The sequence below is a fragment of the Equus quagga genome, chromosome 8 (genome assembly GCF_021613505.1).
Source record: "Equus quagga isolate Etosha38 chromosome 8, UCLA_HA_Equagga_1.0, whole genome shotgun sequence".
Lineage (NCBI taxonomy): Eukaryota > Metazoa > Chordata > Mammalia > Perissodactyla > Equidae > Equus > Equus quagga.
Genome location: NC_060274.1, coordinates 28,790,454 through 28,809,813, shown reverse-complemented (window position 1 = coordinate 28,809,813; position 19,360 = coordinate 28,790,454). Strand labels below are relative to the sequence as shown.

At 39.5% G+C, this 19,360-nt stretch overlaps 1 protein-coding gene across 8 annotated transcripts in view; it reads left to right on the top strand.

Annotated features, from left to right (window-relative positions):
* The window catches only part of PHTF2 (putative homeodomain transcription factor 2), a 118,892-nt gene extending 100,512 nt beyond the window's left edge, over positions 1 to 18,380 (top strand). For all 8 annotated transcript variants that reach the window (XM_046669569.1, XM_046669575.1, XM_046669570.1 and 5 more), the window contains 8 exons: positions 1,937 to 2,065; positions 3,977 to 4,249; positions 4,481 to 4,612; positions 7,020 to 7,106; positions 12,044 to 12,199; positions 13,077 to 13,172; positions 15,171 to 15,296; positions 15,957 to 18,380. In XM_046669569.1, coding sequence (XP_046525525.1) covers positions 1,937 to 2,065; positions 3,977 to 4,249; positions 4,481 to 4,612; positions 7,020 to 7,106; positions 12,044 to 12,199; positions 13,077 to 13,172; positions 15,171 to 15,296; positions 15,957 to 15,977 — 1,020 coding nt within the window. In that variant the 3' untranslated portion in view covers positions 15,978 to 18,380. The remainder of the gene's footprint in view (positions 1 to 1,936; positions 2,066 to 3,976; positions 4,250 to 4,480; positions 4,613 to 7,019; positions 7,107 to 12,043; positions 12,200 to 13,076; positions 13,173 to 15,170; positions 15,297 to 15,956) is intronic.
* Positions 18,381 to 19,360: the final 980 nt, after the last annotated feature.

Sequence of the window (19,360 nt, the reverse complement as noted above, 5' to 3'; positions counted from 1 at the left end):
ATACACAGGTATGATCCTTTTAGTTACTTCTTTTTAAATTGACCAGTTTCTAGTTGCTCCCTTCTCTTGCCTTTTGGCTTTCTAGAAATGGGAAAATGGTACCAAATGCTAGTTAGGTAGCTGGGCAAAGTGAGTGCTTTTGGAAGGAGCGTGAAGGACTTGTTGCTTTTCCATCTGTGGATGGACCTCCTGGTCCTGATGTGTGTGGGGATCCGGAAGCCCTGTCACTCACTCTTGCAGACTGAGAGTTAAAGAAAAGGAGCCTGGCAATCAGCGGTTCTGTTTCACCCCTCAGGCTTGGTACTCTTCCATTCAGCTCCTTGCACTTGTTCCTGGCTTTTCAGTCTCGTTATGTTTCATAATTATTAAATTTTCAGGGAAACTTTGATACATATTTTGGTGCAAATTATTTCTGTTCCAAACTAGAATATTTAGTTTGGGGATAAATTATGAAACGTCATTTGAAGAATTAAGTGGCTGGTTAATACTTAGTACCTCCCAGTTCCTGAGGCTCCCCAGTAGTGATATATACACCATGACAGTTAGTGTACATTGCAATTCCGTATCTTTGGAAAAGATAAGTTTTTAGGGGAAACCTCTTCATAGGCAAATAACTAAATGGAAAAAAGCTTTGCAGTAGCATGGCTGTTGGCATTATGGTTTGCCCATAATTGTCAGTTTTTATTCTGTTAATAGTAAACATGGCATATATAACTTTACAGAAAGAAAATTAATGTATGAGCTCAGAATAATAATAATTTCCCATCTGTTTTCTTACATATCATTGAACTATTTCATACCTTTAATCAAAATGAATCAATGCAACTTTACTCCCCCTAGAGGAGAATTCTGTATTCCTTAAGTTTACAGAAACATCTTTACCATATTTTAATCACATTTTTGTCCTCCAAAGAATAAATATAACTGGAGTATATTCTTTTGTCCATTGTTAGAAGTTATTTTAATGAAATATGTTTTAGAAATGTTAGAAATACTGTAATATTTATCCCATTCTGTATGTTTATGTAATGAGCGTATTCATCCCATTCGGGGTCTAACCTTTAGTGTTTCATTAATTTTGTTGCTATCTTAACCCACAGCTATCCTGTTTTGAAGTTTTATTTCTTTAACTATAGATCTAAAACAAACTAAAAGACCCAAACAAACTTAAGCATCTGATCCTTTGTATTAAGGCTTTCAGTTTTTCTTTTTACCTTTTTCTCTTCCTTGTTCCACTGAGAGACTTTATTCTGCTGGGAGAGTACTTCTAGTTCTGTTTGCTTCCGTTTGCAATATCTGCTCCGAGGAAAACAAGTTAAATTGATCCTTTGGAGAAATGCTAGATTGAAATATCAGAAAAGTAACTGAATCACAAACTAAGGGCAGGTGTGTGAGGAAGAGTCTGTCAGGATGAGGTCGTGTCACTGTTCAGTCTTTCAGAGCAGGCCGGATCTGAGTGTCGTGTTCTCGTGTGTTGAATGGACAATCAGCATTGTGAGTGATGTGATACTCATCGTCTCTGAACATTATATATTAGTAGCTGTGTAGACAGATTGACAACTAAGTGCTTTTGCTCATGCATTTTAGATACTTTTGAGCAATAGGTTGCCTAATGTCTGTTATAGAAAGTTCTGAACTTACACATTTTTATAGCTGTATAATTTTTTATGCCATCTGTTCAGTATATAAGCTAACTAATTTTAAGAATTTTAGTGTCACTGAAATTGTGTATAGATACAGATATAGCTGTGCATAGATGTAGATATATATATTCTGTGTATAAAATGTTTGGTAAGTGCATCACCAATTTCTATTTTCTAGTGTAGTTAAAATTGTGTGTAGAGATATGTGTACACACACAATTTTATATACACATGAATATGTTTTATTTATGAAATGTGATAAATGTACTCACCAATTTCTGTTTATTTTTCAGAGTCATTTGCCCTGGCTCCACAGTTCCCACCCTGGATTAGAAAAAATAAGTGCGATAGTGTGGGAAGGCAACGACTGCAAGAAAGCAGACATGTCTGTCCTTGAAATCAGTGGCATGATAATGAACAGAGTGAGTGTGTAAATTTTATTCTTTTAGTTCAAGGATAAGATTAGTAATGTATTAAATAATTACAGGAATGTTATATTTATAACTTAGCTCATTTCTTCAAGCTGAAAAAAGTCTTATTTGTATTTGGCTCCGCCTGTGAGGTAAGCAGTGGTCTGTCTCCAGACCACCCCACTCTCGTTTGCTAGTGTTTTACTCTTCTGACCAAGAGTACATGCTAGAATCTAAAGTTTTCTTTTTGTACGTTATCCTTTCTTTTGCTTTCAGTGGATCGAATTGAGGAGCTGCTAGACACATACAAGTGTTGGTGACGACTTATTGTTTTCTGCATCAGTCCTCCTGGTTCATTTATTTACTAGTACCCGAAACTTTTAAAAAATTCAAACTAGAATTTGTTTGAATACAAAATAGAAACTTTGCATTCATACTTGCTTGCCCGCTGAAATATGTGGAAGTAATGCAGCCGGTGGTAAAATCTTGAGTAGTTTGAAGAAGTAGGGCACAAATGCTGTGGATTTCAATTTCAGTGTGTGTTAAATTGTTCTTACCAGATCATTACTACTTGTTAAGTTTTGCCTGATTCCTCTGGACACCGAGGCACGATTTAACTCGTAGTTCTAAATTGCTTGTGCGTTATTATGCCAGAACTGTTGTGCACACTTTATGTAAGACAGGATCTAAAATAACTGGATCCAGAAAATGATCTGCTTCCTATCACATATCTCGGTGTGAGCAATGAGGACCTGTTGACAAGGAGTGTCTGGGTTCTCGGATCTGGTTGGTGTGCTGTACCTTCACTTCTGTGACCTAGCAGACCGTTTACATGATATACAATATGACATTAGCAAGTTAGCTAGATGATGTTTGAGATCCCTCCCAGTTCTACTAATCTTATGTTTTCACATTATTTCCAATTTCCTTTTTTTAATATTTTTTTTTCTGAAGAAGACTGGCCCTGAGCTAAAATCGTGCCCATCTTCCTCTACTTTATATGTGGGATGCCTACCACAGCGTGGCTTGCCGAGCGGTGCCATGTCCACACCCTGGATCCGAACCAGCAAACCCCGGGCCACTGAGAAGCAGAACGTGTGCACTTAACTGCTGCGCCACTGGGCCAGCCCTCCTTCTTTTTTTAATTAATTAATTTTTTTTGGTGAGGAAGATTTGCCCTGAACCAACATCTGTTGCCAATCTTCCTCCTTTTGCTTGAAGAAGATTGTCCCTGAGCTAATGCCAGTGCCAATCTTCCTCTATTTTGTTTGTGTGACACCACCACAGCCTGGCTGACAAGTGCTGTAGGTCCGCACCCAGGATCCGAACTTGCAAACCCAGGTCACCAAAGCGGAGTGCACTGAACTTAACCACTAGGCCACAGAGCCTGCCCCTCCAATTTCCTTTTTTATGCTTCCTTGACCCTTTTCCCCCTTCTCTTGCTTAGTATTATATCCCCTTTAGCATACTCTCTCTTCTAAAATGGTTTTAGAGTTTAAGGGGACATCCGTTTGTATACTGAGCTCTTTAAAGAAAAACACAAATTACAAGTTTATCAAGTAAGTATAATTCTAGATTTTTCCTTTAATGAACTGGATTTAGGTGGATTTAATATTGCAGTATTTGTGAATATTTTGCTTTTGAAAAGATCTGAGTAAGACTGAAATAACTTTCCTTTTGCATCTGCTTAGTGACTTAGAGATCTGATGACGAACTGTCTTTAAAAACTGAAGAAATAATAACTTGTATTTTACACGTAACAGGCTCTCAAACTGGAAATTTAAATTTTATTATTCATGTATTAAAACTATATTTTAACAGAATAATTTCATATCGCTATAAATAAAATAATGCTTAATAGGAACTCATTGTACTGTAGATACGATTTGTGTAAGTTTGTTCTTTTCCCCTCTCTCCATGAAGGTGAACAGCCACGTACCAGGAATAGGATACCAGATTTTTGGAAATGCAATCTCGCTCATCCTGGGTTTAACTCCGTTTGTTTTCCGACTCTCCCAAGCTACAGACTTGGAACAACTCACGGCTCATTCGGCTTCCGAGCTTTACGTGATTGCATTCGGTTCTAATGAAGACGTCATAGTTCTTTCTATGGTCATCATAAGTTTTGTGGTTCGTGTGTCTCTTGTGTGGATTTTCTTTTTCTTGCTCTGTGTAGCAGAAAGAACTTATAAACAGGTGGGTACAAGATAGACTTCTGAATAGAGAATGTTTTATCTTTTTCATGATATTCCAAGTATTCCTGAAGTATTTTAGTATCTCATTAAATCGTTTTGACCTGCTAATTATTTTCCTGTTTCGTTTTTGTAATACTTAACCAGGTAAAACCACAACCATCTAAATTCTGTGGATTTTTGATTGTCTGTGGTAATCTACTCGGAAATTAATCCTTGTCTTAATCTTTTTTAGCGATTACTTTTTGCGAAACTCTTTGGACATTTAACGTCAGCAAGGAGGGCTCGAAAATCAGAGGTTCCTCATTTCCGGCTGAAGAAAGTACAGAACATAAAGATGTGGCTGTCGCTCCGGTCCTATCTTAAGGTAGAATGGCGCTGATGATGGCATTCTCCCTGTGCTTGCTCCCTCCCGTGCTGCAGCTTCTTTGTCAATGCACGTGTGTCTAGATGCATGGTCACATCTGCACTCACGTGCTGGTGCGCTGCGACCGTGCTGTGTTCTTTTGGATCCATTTGCAGAAATGCAACGTAGGTGTCCAGCTGGTCCTTTACACTAGACCCCTGAAGTCTAAAAGGCTTAAGTGCATCTTAGGAGAGTGAAGATCAGAGTGTCTTAAATTGACCTTTGTTCATAAATCTCACCAACTTGTGCTCATTCAAAAGCTAAAGTAAAGGTTTTATTTCTACCTAGGATGGTTCTCACAAGCCAGCAGAGGGAGCCCACTGCTTCAAAAAGAATTTAAAAAGTAATCTGATCAGTGAGTCGCCTCACTGCGGTGGCCTGCTACTATTTAAAAATATTAGCTTGTAATTCTGAGCCATTCTTTTCATGCCTTTCTTTTCTTTTAATCTTTTTAAGTAACTTTCCTAATTGTGGAAGTAAGATGAAAAACTCAGGAGGGAAGTGGGAAGTATCTGACTTAGTTTTAGGAAGAGCCTTCATCTGCGGGTTCTGTCTTCGTGGCATTAAGTAGCCCTCAACTACGTTACATCCTGACTCATCCCATCTCAGTCGAGTTGACCAAAGCCCAAACACCCTCTGGGATACCTAGGTCTTTCCTGCTTTTTATTTTGAAGTAACAATGAAAGTGAAAATGAAGTGAAAAAACGCTAGCACTAGTCACCCGCCACGTTACCGACATTTCAGTCAATGACGGACCGAATATGCGACGGTGGTCCCAGAGGTTAGTGCCACACAGCCCGGGTGTGTAGTGGGACATCCGTCTAGGTTTGTGTACAAGGATGCTCAGTGACGTTTGCACAACAACGAAATCACCTAACAACGCGTTTCTCAGAGGGTATCCCGTTGTTAAGTGACGATGACTGTGTTTGTCTACCCTTTTGTTTAAAAAATTCATTATTCTATTTATTTATTTAACTTGTTAAATTCAGCTAACTTCGTGTCCATTGAGAAATGCTGCAGGTTGGCGTAGATTATTTTTTCTCACTGTGACGTTCTGTAGTGTGGAGGGAGGGATCTGATCTTTGTTGTGTGTCTTAGTCAGAAGCCACTCCAAATTTCCCCTCATCCTCAACCCGGAGTAGGTATTGCATTGATTATTTTATTCGGTAAACATTTATTTAATGTTGACCATGTGCCATCTGCTGTTGATGAAATAAAAGTTCCTGCCCTGGGCAACTTACACGTCAGTGAGGGAACACGTAACCCCAGACCTGAGAATTATCCTTGGTGTTTACTTCCCTCTCTTGCGTTGGCAACATCCAGTTTATCACTACTTCCCACCTTTCTGCTTCCAAAATGGATCCTGAATCCATTTACTTCTCTTGGTTTCCATTTCCACCGCCCTAATTGAACCATCAGTCGTCTTATGCACTGGGCTACTGCAGTTGCCTCTTAACTAGCCTTCCAGTACTTTCTTCAGTCTGCCGCCAGAGATCTTTTAGAAATGTAGTTTGACCACATAATTCTTAAAACCTTTTTGGAGGTTCTCCCTTGCTCTTGGTGTAAAGAACAGAATCTTATCAGGACTTAGGATGCCCTTCGTGACCTGGCTCCTGCAGGCAGCCTGCGTCTCTTGTCTCACTTTGAAACGCTTTGCTCCCTACATTCCAGCCACACTGGACCCCTTCAGGTCTCTGACTGCACTGTGGTTGTGCTGCTTTATGCCCTTGCATGTTCTCTTCCTTCTGCCAACAGCACTGCCCTGTGCCATCCTCCCCCGGCACCTTAGTTTGGTGTGAAAATCACTTCCTTAGGGAGATCTTCCCGGGCCTACACAATCCTGTATTTGGGAGTTAGGAGTGTGGACCCAGGAAGATTTCCCTAAGGAAGTGACTTTTACACCAAACTCCCTACCAGTCTTCTCAGAGCATCCTGTACCTTTGCTTCATGGCGCTCATCACAGCTTATCGCATATGTCTGTGATCAAGAGCTTGAGGTCTGACCCCGTACGAGTTCCTGTGAAGGCAGGGACCACTCTGCTCTTCCCTCTGCGGTATTTCCAGCACCTAGCACAGCGCCTCACTCTGAGCCGGTGCTCAAGAAACGTTTGTTGAATAAGTGATTAGTGTTTGACAAAATGAAGTATTTGGAAGTTATGCTAGGAATTCTATGCTATGTATTTACCGTTTTCACTGTGTTGCAAATCCTGAGGAAATAGTAATACTTTATAATTAAAATTCATCTGACAAATTAGGTGTATTTTCAACATTGTAAGCTATGACCAACCTGCAGTGATGGATCAACACGTTAATTGAAAGCGTGGACTTAGCTGCTAAGATATTTAACAGTGTTTTCTCTTTTTCCCCAGCGTCGAGGTCCTCAGCGATCAGTCGACGTCATAGTGTCATCTGCTTTCTTGTTGACCATCTCAGTTGTGTTTATCTGTTGTGCCCAGGTGAGCTCACTTGTTCTGTGTGGAAATTAGATAATCGTATCTATAAACATGCGGCTTCAGAATGCTTTCTAATAATAAACAATCAAAGTAATAATATAAGTAAGCCTAGATACACAAGTTTTGAAATTGACTTTTTGCAGTTTATTTTCTTTCAGAAGAATAAATTATCTTATTCATCTCTATGCCACAAACAGTGGCTAGCATATTCTCAGATGTCTATTAGTTGAACATATAATTAGTTTTTGTCTACAATTCACTTGGTTATCTTTATTTCCAAAAACAAACTTATGAGTGACTAGAGTTATGAAATTGTTTTGGACTGTTTTCCATGAATTTCTGCTTTCATATTTAATATTCATATACTATGCATATTTAATATTCTATTTTATATCTGAGTTGTAACTGTGACTTGACTGCCTCATGTTCGAAAAAAGAATTCTCATTGACCAAAATTAGGAAGCGGAAAAGCATCTCAGAATATATTCTATACTATAAAACTTAAACTTCTATTTCAAGCAATATGACATACTAGATTACCTGAAAATTCTTCTGCTTTAAAATACCATACAATGCTCTCAAAAAAGAAAAAACAACTTTTTAATATATATATGAACATTTTTATATACATATCACATACATATCTGAGTTTATAAGACAGTAGGAGGCCAAAAATGAAGATAAAACTGAAAAACAGAGCAATTAAGCGTGTATGTTAATGTCGTGGCAGCCCCAGGATAAGCACGTGAGGGACGTTGTCAGACTTAGTATCCTGGAGATTTGAGATTTTGTGCCCACGTGAGCCGAGACCCAGGGCCTTGGCCTGCAGCCCTCCTTATGCGTGCGTATACTGTAAGGCCGGGGCCCTCCAAGGCCTTCAGTCTCAGTGAAACGGAGGAATAAGAAAGACGGTCTGCCCACCAGCACAGGAAGACGTAGGGAAGCGTGTCTGACTCTGCCTGGACTCTGCTAGGGTGTGTGACTGTGGGTCTGCCCTCATCACAGGGTCAGGGTTCAAATGTACGTTACAGACCTTGTCCTGTACCCCTTCTGTCAAGGGTTAATATAAAAAGTGATCTTAGGCTCCCGGGTACCTGGCAGAAGCAAAACCAAGACTGTTCTGGTGGAATTTGACTTCAGCCGAGGCCTCCCAGGATTTTCACAGATGAAGCCCCTTCAGGTTTCAAAACACTTGAGGAGATATCTCAACATGAACGAGTCGGCAGATCGACAAACTGCAGGACCAGGTCTCCAGCTACTGCAGATGAGAGAGTGATCAGAGAGAGACTGTAAGACAACTTGTTTAGAATGATTAAAGACATGGGTAACACTGAAAAAAGAACAGATACATTTGGGAAAAACACAAACAGCACTTCAAAGAAATGAAAAATATAGTCATTGACATTAAGAACACAACAAACAACAAATAGCAGATTGAAGACTGCCAAAGATAGTGAACTGGGAGATGAAAGAAATTATCCGGAACATAGGACAGAAAGAGAGATGGAAGTGTGGGAAGGAGGTTGAGACAGATGGGGGACCCAACACGTAGCTCATAGGAATTCCAGATGGCAGGAAGAGGGAGAGCAGGATTTGGAGAGATGAGGCTAGGAGTTTGTATGAACTGATGAAAGACATTAGTCTTCAGATTTAGGAAGCACGGCAAGAACAAGAAGCAGCAATAAAAATAAATCCACACTTAGACACATTGTAGAGAAACTGTAGCACACCAAAAACAGAGAAAAATCTTAAAAGCAACCAAAAGGAAAAGACTGATTTTCTTTTACTCACAGTTTCTTATTGCATCTCAGTCTTTTCTTAGGGTTTGATTTCAATGTTGCTGAAGTGCATCCTGCAGTAGTTGTCTCTCTCACGAACATAAGATCTATCTATTGCTATCAACAAAAGACACATGAAACATGGGTAACATTGAAAGCTTTTGAACGTAAAAGGATAGAAACAGATGTTGTAGGCAAATACTAGCCAACAGAAAGCTGGTGAATTTCCATTAATATCAGATGAAATAGTAATCCAAGAAGAATTGCTGGGGATAAGGAGAAGCCTGACAAAAGTTGAAAGAATAATTTTTCAAGAAGATAGAACAATTCCAAAGTAATCATATAACTTCAAATATATGGCCAAAATCAATAGCACTGTAGTGAGAAATTGACAAAATACCACGTTGGGAGATTTCAACACATTTCTTTCAGTAATTGGTAGATGAAGCAGACAAAAGAATATATAGTAAGTACACATATCTAAACAAGATAGTTAAAAGTTTGTTCTGAGATTGGAGAATGTATTCTTTTCAGGCACAAGGACAGTTTATAAAGCTTTGCCGTGGACCAGGCCGCAGAGTGGCTCTCAGCTGGTAGCGTACAGACCTCTTGCTCTGGCTGTAATGCAGAAATCAATGACAGCAGCAAAAAACTCACACGGTCGGAAATTTTACAACATACAAATAGCAAATGTGTAAAAAGGAAAAGCATAGTATTAAACTGTAAAGGGCTGGTACAGTTGAGAATTTTTTTTAAGAATACTAGTATAAATTACTTTGTCATTAAAGTTGAAAGCTTTAGGTGGACAATTTTCTAGAAAGGCATAATTTATTAAAACTGACTCAAAATTAACTGAAACCTGAGGAGACCTGTAACCATAAAGTGGTATTGATTCATAGTTTAAAAATCTGCCACTGACAAAAATCCTCGGGACCCATGTGCATTTACAGGTGAATTTTGCCAAATATTCAAGTAAACAGGAAATCCTCGTCCTACACAAAAGATCTAAAGAATAGAAAAAGAGGGAATATCCCCCAGTTCATTTTATGTGGCTGACGTAACCTTGATAGCAATGCCACAGAGACACATGAAAATGAGAAGCTGTGAGCTAATTTCCCTCATTAACGTAGACGCAGAACACTAGGAACAAGCAGCCAGCAGGTGCATGACAGTAAGTATTCCACGACTGAGGTCATTTATCCCTGGAACACACACATCTTCAGCTTTACAGAACCCGTTAATCTAGTTTGAGCTCCTCCAGTTGATTAAAGGAAGAGAAAATCTCTGATCATCTCAACAGATGCGGAAAACAAGGCATAAATTTCAGCGGAGAGTCGAGATCTGGTGCCTGGGAAGCACCGTGCTCCGTCTGCTGCACTGTGTGTGTCGAAAGTCAGAGCCCACGTCGTCCGTGTGACATGCGTTACCTTAGGGGGTGTGCTTCAAAGTCAGGAGTCAGACGGCTGCCCTCTCTGCTGCTTCTAGTCAGCATTTTGATGGCGGGTACTAACCCGTGAAGATGGGGAAAAAGAAAGAAATGGGTTAAAGATTGGAAAGGAAAAAACAAAACCATAGACTATGTGATTATCCACATAGAACACCCCAGTGACTTTACAGACAAATTATTAAAAATATGATAGGTTTTTTAGAAGATCATGATCAACAAAAATAGATACAAAATCAACATTAAAAAATTAATTTTGGGGCCAGCCCCAGTGGCCTAGTGGTTAAGTTTGACATGTTCTGCTTTGGCGGCCTGGATTTGTCTCTGGGCACAGACCTACACCACTCGTCTGTCAGTGGCTGTGCTGGGGCAGTGGCTCACATACACAAAGAGGAAGATTGGCAACAGATGTTAGCTCAGGGCGAATGTTCCTCAGCAAGAAAACATCAATTTTGTTTCTGTAAGCCAGAGATCAGTAAAGAGCTGGATAGTAAATATTTTAGACTTTTGCCTGACACATGCAGTCTCTCATATATTCTTCTCCGGCCCTCCTTTAAAATTTTAAGTACCACAAGAGACACCAAAAATGACAAAACAGAGTCTTGGAAAAGATATTGGCAAAATAAATGGCTTAAATAGCATTGTTACTCAGACTATATAAACAATTTCTACGATCAGTATGAAAAACAGACAGCCTCGTAGAAGAAAGTGCATATAGGATATGAGAAGGTAATTTACAGGAGAGGAAAGTGAGTGAGCACCAAGCGTATGAAGCGCGTTCATCCCCCTAAGTAGTCAGGAAAAGTGCAAGTGAAACAACGAGAGAGCAGTTTACACCCACCATATTGCAGGAACTCAGAAGGTGGGTACTACCAAGTGTGGACAAAAAGAGGTCAAAGGGAACTTGGCTACACTGCTGAGAGTGTAAATCGGTACAGCTGTTTTTAGAGGGAAAGTTGTCATATCTAATAAGGTTGAATATGAGAACATCCAAGGACCCAGCGATTTCACTCCTAGATACTAACTCCTGGAGAAAGTCTCGGATGTGCACAAGGAGACACATCAAAGGGTGTTTATTGCAGCGTCGTCTGTAGTAGGAAAGTTGGCAACAAAACCAACGTGAGTTGGGAGAGTCGGCCGGCACACCGTGGTCGGGTCCGTTACTGTAATTCCTCGTAGGAGGTGGAATGGATGGTCAGAGCTTAGTGCACCAACACGGGTGAGGGTGGAAAACAAAGTTCAGTGGAATAAAAAGCAAACTGAAGAATGATACGGGTAGTGTGATAACATTTATGTAATTGTGAAATATATATAAGTAACAGTATAAGGATGCATATGTAGCTAAATTATAAAAACTGCATGGAGGAGATAAACAGAAAATTCATTACCCTTATGGAGGGGGGTGGGGAAGAAGGGAATGGTGGTCAAGAAAAGCGTAAAGGGGTTTAATCTGAATCTGTAACCCTTTGTTTTTCAAAAATCTGAAAGAAATCTTACAGATAATAAGATCTGACAAGAGTGGGTCGAGGCCCCATGGATTTTGGTTACACTGAACCCTGTACTTTTTATGTGCTTGACATGTTTCATAGTAACGTGGAATGTTTTTTAAATGTAATACTACATTCGTGATCAAATGAATGAGGTAGAGTGTTATTTTCTTTTAAAAAAGAGGTTGTTCGAATCCCGTTGCTTCTTGTTCCCTTTTCGTACACTTTTAGCTGCTTCACGTGCATGAGATCTTCCTTGACTGTCACTACAATTGGGAGCTGGTCATCTGGTGCATCTCGTTAACACTTTTTCTCCTAAGATTTGTTACCCTCGGGTCAGAAACCAGTAAAAAATATAGCAATACCTCAATATTACTCACTGAACAGGTGAGCATGCATGTTTATTATGTTATAAATTAGTGTCTGTAATCTACACATTAAACTAAACGTTTTTGTTTACTTCAAGTTCCTCAGGGCCCTATATTATTAGATTAAGACCATTTGTGTTATAATTTGGTGGGACGCAGCCTCCCTTCAGTGTTTCTGCCTTGATGCAGGTTTGAACTCTCATCTTCTGTTTTTATGTCCCACCTTCACTTGAGAAAAATGCTGGATTTTAGGCCATTAGTGGGATGTGCTTGCTTTGCAGTTTAGCTGAGCCCTATTTGAATAAGCATGAATTTGTATTCACTAGAAAGGATAAAGCGTAGTCATTTTGATGGTTAACTTTATTTTGTATGAATTTGTTTAATATTTTCCTTGCCATTTCCTAGGAATTATTGGAAGAAACTTATTGCCAGTGAACTTGTTGAGTATTTTGATTTTGGAAGATCAGTAGCCCTGTCAAACGAGCTCAGTCGCCCTGTCAAACGAGCTCAGTCTCAGGGAAAGGGAGAGGGGCTGGCAAGCGAACTGGTCCCCTCTCTGTTAACGGTGCCTTGTCGGCCGGTGTGGCTCCGGGACGGAAGCGCTTCACCTTGTCAGTGACGCCATCCGGTTTCCTTTCTTGTTTCGGCTTTTAGTTACATCTGGAAAGCTTAAATAGCAGTTATTACTTTCTTTATTATTGAATTCTAGAAGCTTATGGCAGGAAATTTGGAATATACAGTAAAGTACAAAGAAGAATATTAATATCACCTATAATCTCAATAACCAGAGAACAACCATTAATATTTTAGAGACTATCTTTCAATTCCTTTTAAAAATAAGTGTTTGTTATAATTTTAAGTATTTTTAATTATTTACCATTTTTTTCTTATGAAAGATAAACCTCTACTTGAAAATGGAGAAGAAACCCAACAAGAAAGAGGAACTGACACTAGTGAATAATGTTTTAAAACTGGCTACTAAACTGCTAAAGGTAAAAACAGAATTGAAGCGGACGGGCGGAGAACGCACTGTCCTCACGCTGCATCTTAGTCTTCTGTTCGTGGAGCCCATCTTGTATTTGGTTTTCTAAATTATCTGAACTGTTTCCAAATTATATTTGAGCACGTTCACGCAGTTTACACTTTACTTCTCATTGCAACGCTAATAAAAGTAATCCAAATCATTTCAGTTTTGAGATTTTAGTATCTTAGAGTACTGCAGAGGTTAGATGCATCATTGGAAATTTTTGCCTCCTAGAACTTAAAATTGATTTCAGAAAAGATTTGATGTTACTTTGGAAATCTTTTCATTTTGTATTTCTCAGAGCAGTCTTCTGCTTGGCCTGAGGTAACTTAAAAAGTGGCAATATGTAATCATTGGAATAAATGTACCTCACCAACAAACGTTTACATTCTTAAATCATTTTTGGTAACAGTTGAAAAGAATATAATTTCACTTCATCGGGTCTCATAATAATAACCCTTTGGAGGTAATTTAATAAAATATTTTTACCACTACTTTGCGGTTTTAGTAATGCTTTTCTTTCTTAAAAGGAAAATGTTTTTTTAAATCTCAGTTTCTATAGCAAATGGAGTATAATTCTTAGAGTCATTTCTAAGTCTTCAGAGAATGGCATGAAGTCAGTTGTGTCTCAGTGTTGTGGTTAATTCTTCAGTCAACTAGAAAGTATTAAATGGGTACAGACTGCGCCTCACTGTGTATCAGGTGGTGAAAGGGTTGGGAAGAGGTGGTGGATTTGCTCGATGCATGTGTGGTGAGTGTCCTCAGAGTGTGGGCACCGTGCTGGACAGGACGAGGCAGTAACCCTGAGACTGACGAGCAGCTTCAGTCGCAGAGTAGAGAGAAATACAGAAATAACTAGAGTACAAAGCACAACAGTGTGATCCTTGCTCATCACACATAGTCTTCTGTCAGAAACCTGGGACTTTAGATTGCTCCTTCTCTCTCACTCTTCACAGCCAGGAAATTCTCGAACCCGTTGATGCAACCTCTCAGCTATCTTCCCGTTCATCCCTCTTCCCTATCAGTACGCCCTGAGTCAGACCCTCCTTGTCTCTCGCATGAGCTTCTGATACGTCGCTGCTTCCAGTCTCACTGCTCTCCACTCCCTCTTCCTCATGGCTGGCCCGCTGGTCCTTCTCACATGCCCATCTGATATGCCCCTCCCCTGATTCCGTCCCTTCACTCCCAGTCTGCCAGTGCAGTCTGCCTGAGGAATGACCCTCACCTAAGCAGCTGGTTTTGTGAGTTCCTAGCATTTCTTCCCTTGCACTTGGGTCCTAACAATGCTGAGCGATCCGTAGCGGTTCACAGGTGCCATGTTCTCGTGTGTCTTAGGGAATACCTGCTCTCCCCACCCTCTGAGTTTCAGGAGCACCTTCCTCTGTGGCCTGCTGCCTTTTTTAGTGGGTTCTTTATTTGCATGTCTATCAGACTGTAAGGTCCTTCAGCCTGAATCATAACTTCCCAGAGCCTAGCACAAGGCCTGGCATATAATAACAACTTTAAATGTTTGAATCAATCAATTAATTAATCCGTGTATTTGAAAACTGTCTCAAAGGGGAATTTTTACATATGTATTAATATTGGCAGAAAATTTGGCTAATTAAATTTCGAATTCTTCTGCAAAAAGATACTGTTCTCTTTTAGTGTCTTCTCTTACACTGAACAGTCTTCTCGAACCTCCTTGTAGCTACTAGACCAGCACTTGACTAGTCTTTCATTTGGGACAGAAATTGGAGTTACAAATTTAGCTTACAGAGTTCTTTTAAAGGAAGTCACTCTCTCCTAAAAAAATTAAAACTATAATTACTTATTTCAAGTTTAACCAAGTTTATCCTTTCTAAAACTACGCCTAATTTGTAACCGTTTTTGAAGGTGTTTTTAAAACCGCTCATTATGTACTGCCCTGAGTTAGTGTCGCTGACTGTTGCTGGTGAGTCTGAGCTCGTGTCCCCTCTCCTGCCAGGAGCTGGACAGCCCCTTCAGACTGTACGGGCTCACGATGAACCCCCTGCTCTACAATATCACGCAGGTCGTCATCCTGTCGGCCGTGTCCGGCGTCATCAGTGACCTGCTTGGCTTCAATTTAAAGGTAAGGACTGGCAGGTGGCTTTTATTCCTTGGTGTCCCATCGCATTTTTATGACTTTCATTTTACCCTAGCATTCTTTTCAGACCTCACATGCACAGGAACAGAGTCATTTTGATTATATTGTATAAAAGTAGTGAAAATAACTTCACATGTAATTTCAAAGTGATAAATATTCCTGGTTTATAGTTCTGATGGAACTCCTAATCTGGAACAGGATTCATTACAAATAGGACTCTCTTGTGTAGGATAAATGGAGGTATCTATTTTTACTCATATAATCTGAAGCTAATTTAGATGATAGAAAAAGAAGATCCCTATTTCTTTTTTTTGCCAAAAGTTATATTAATTATCTATATAGCAAGGCATACATCCTCTAACATATGCACAGCTGTTAGTGAATACATACTAGAATATTCATATTAAACAAGTAGTATATGTATAGTCACTTCCCAGTAAAAGAAAGTAAGAGAAATCTGATTTTCACGTTTTTATTTGTTTAAGATGAATTCTTGAAAAATAAGTGGATAAAGGAATTTGAAATGGTAGAATCTACAATCGTTTATGAATGAAATTCAGATGAAAATAGTATGTGACAAATTTTAGCAAGTGGCGATATAAAAACTGGCCCTAATGGTCACTGCGTCTCTTACTTTTTCACTAGCTGTGGAAGATTAAATCATGACAACTCAGAGAAAAGAAGATGTGGCGTCTTTTCCGGAACAAGAGTACCAGCCACGCTGCCTGAGAGCCGTCACTCACTCTGCTCCAGGAGCTCAGCCGGGAAGCGGAAGTGTTTACATCAGACTGTCTTGTGCAATCCTTATATTTATTTTACTTGTTCACTGTTTTTTACATTTATTTTAGTCTTTATATTTTATTCGTAGCATTGATGTACTTAGTTGTTGAAAGGGTGATAAAACTGATATCAAGATACTTGAGATCCTGGTAATTGCTCATAAATCATCGACAAAGTAACGAATCGTGACAATAGAAGCCATTGCTAAACACTGTTTCTCCATCAATGCCATGAACTTGCCTTACTTGAGGAAAACTCCTTTAACTTTGGAATATTGCGTTGGACTCAGCTGAACACACAGAGCGTTTTCTTCGGTGAATCAAGATTCAGTCAGGGTTTCTCTGGAGTTGTCTCGGAACAATGCCAGGATCGACACTGATTAAGCTGCAGTTGAGGCACCCTTCAGTATTAATGTAGAGAGTGTCCCATACAGGTCAACAAGTGCTCTTGGATGGAGAAACTCTTAGTAGAGCAATAATTGTAAATGGTTCCCATACTGTAAGATATTTTGATAAAAATTAACTAGTAATAATTGTATTTATTTGAAACACTGGGCTGTTTGCACAGCTCCAGCTGTGCATGCTCAAAATGTGCACTTTTTAAAACTGTTACTTTTAATGCGTATCTTTCTATGGGCGATGTTCTAGTGTGCTAGGGCATGATACGGTATCCTTCTGAGTGAGGTTTCCACTCCTCTCACAAGGGAAGTGCCTATTGACATTACTAGAGTATGTTACGTTTACTCAAGTGGAATAATCTTCTCCCCATGGTACACTCTGGTGTATGCTGTTCATACCACACAGATGAACACCTCAAGAATAAGGTTACAAACCGATAAAGGACTCCTCTGATTGCTAGTTATATAACAGTATCCCAATTTTCAGGAAAGACAGCTTCAGCTTGCAAATTTTGTCCTCTAAGCTTAACCTGGTACCATCCACACGCGCCCCCCCCCCCCCCCCCCCCCCCCCCCCATTATAGAAGGGCTATTTTAGATGCTTTTAATCTGGAAAGTTAACCCCCTTCCCCCGAAATAATTTGCCACGTCTCCAAATGAGAACTTATCATGTTGGCATATTAGGTAAATAGGGCGAATATGATGGTGTCTTACATTGGGCCTTGATTTTAAGTTGTTATATTTGTACAATCAAGAATATTTTAGGAATTACATGAAACATGAAATGTTTTTGGAGTTTTTTTTTTTAACCGGGTGTCTAGTTTCTAAAACAAAGAATTTATTTGAAACAATCTAGAATTTTCTTGGTGCAAGATATACCATGTTGAATATCCTCACATTTTTTACCATGTTTTAGGGAATTTAAAATAATGAATCGTAAATGATTTATTTGACTGGTGCAGTTGTAATCCCCGAGTCATAATCTTCGGGTCAGGAATGTGTAGAGAACAGAGCCCCATCCTGGTGCCGCTTTGCTCTCACCATTCCTCTTGACCGTCCTCATTCAGACTCATCGTGTAGTGTATTTTCTTTCTGTAGAAAACGGCAAAAGCATTTTGTTTTGTTTGCCTGTGTTCTAATATGTTTCATAATGACCAAAGTGCATTCTGAGTTTTTTCAAGGAATGTATTACTGGAGCTTTAAGAACATACTTATTTTCTCATGTGAAAAATTAGGCTTCGTCTGATGTTTCTTCTTCCTCTATTGTCTAATGTTGAGGTTGTTTTTAAGAATTATATTTTATAAACTTTTTCAAAATAAGGTACATACCTATACAGAACTTAACATTTTGCACAGAATATATCAAATATATTTTGAGAAAAAAAGTACAGCATGAGTTCTGTTAGGAATAAAAGAGAAATTATTGTATCTCACACACACAAAAATACTTATTCAGAATGGAAATATTTTTGAGAAAAGTAGCTGAGTATACTGATTTAGGAAAATGCTTGTTTTGGATTGAAGTTCATTTTAACTTAGAGTTGGGAGTTGATTTATTGAGTACAGTGTACCTCTCAACACCTTATTAATAATATGTTGAATTATGTCACTAATGTGGGCAGCAGAATACTAATAGGAAAAACTGGTCATTTTAAACGGTTTCAGAACATAAATGGAATTGTCTTCAAAGGAGAAAAATTGACGTTGCTGCCTTTAAGAGTACCATGAATGTAAGAAGTGGAAAGAATTGTAACATATGACGTAATATAGAAACGGCAGTACAGAGGTAGAATTGTGGCAGATGTGGTGTGTTAACTGTGGTTTCTTTGCCACATGTGTTGTATTTGAAAGTTTGAACAGCAATTTTAAAATAAAACATTCTATGACTGACAGTGTTAAACTGGAGGTGTTTTTTAAGAATTTTCAAGTCGTATACATTTCCATGGTAATTTTGTGTTTACTATAGCATAAACTTTAGTTGTAACTGTTAGATTTGAGGGGAATGGAAATAAATTTTTTTAAAACTTCCCAACACGTCCCCACCCAGTGCTCCAGCCCCACAATCGCCCAGGGCATGGCGCAGAGAGAGAGGTGGCAGCTGGTGGAGCCCCATGAGCACCTGGAAGTCCACATGGAGAGAGGCAGCAGTTGGGGGAGGCACGCAGCTGTAAGAAAGTGCCCCTTCCCCCACCTCTCGCTCCAGTCCTGCGATAGCCCAGAGCTCCACACAGGGAGAGGAGCAGAGGTGGGAGAGGAGCAGAGGTGGGAGAGGAGCAGAGGTGGGAGAAACACAGGGAGAGAAGAGCAGCCTTCCCCCTGCCCAAGGCTCCAGATCTGCCATCAGCCAGAGCGTCTCACCCTGAGAAAAGCAGTCATTGGCCGGAGCTTGGGAGGCCCTGATCATGCTGGGCCCAGAATTCACAGCTCCTGAGCCCCACCCAGTGTAGGCACGTGGCAGCAGCAACCAGATAACACCATGCGGAGCCAAAAATCCACACCATTAAGCAGTATGAGAAAGTATATTAAATCTCCAGACCAGAAGGAAAATGACAAGGACCCAGAAACCAACCTTGAAGACACAGAAATCCATAACCTAAATGACAAAGAATTCAAAATAGCTGTTGTAAAAAAAAAAAAAACTCAACAAGTTACAAGAAAACAGACAAATTAACGATTTCAGGAGTTTCTTCACAAAGGAGATGGAAACCATAAAGAAGAACCAATCAATTGTTGGAGATGAAAAGCACAGTGGATGAGGTTTTTAAAAATCTAGATTCTGTAAACAACAGAGCTGGCAATGTGGAGGCCTGAATTAGCAATTTAGAGGCCAGTACTATAGAAATGCTTCAGTGGGAGGAGAAGAGAGAACTAA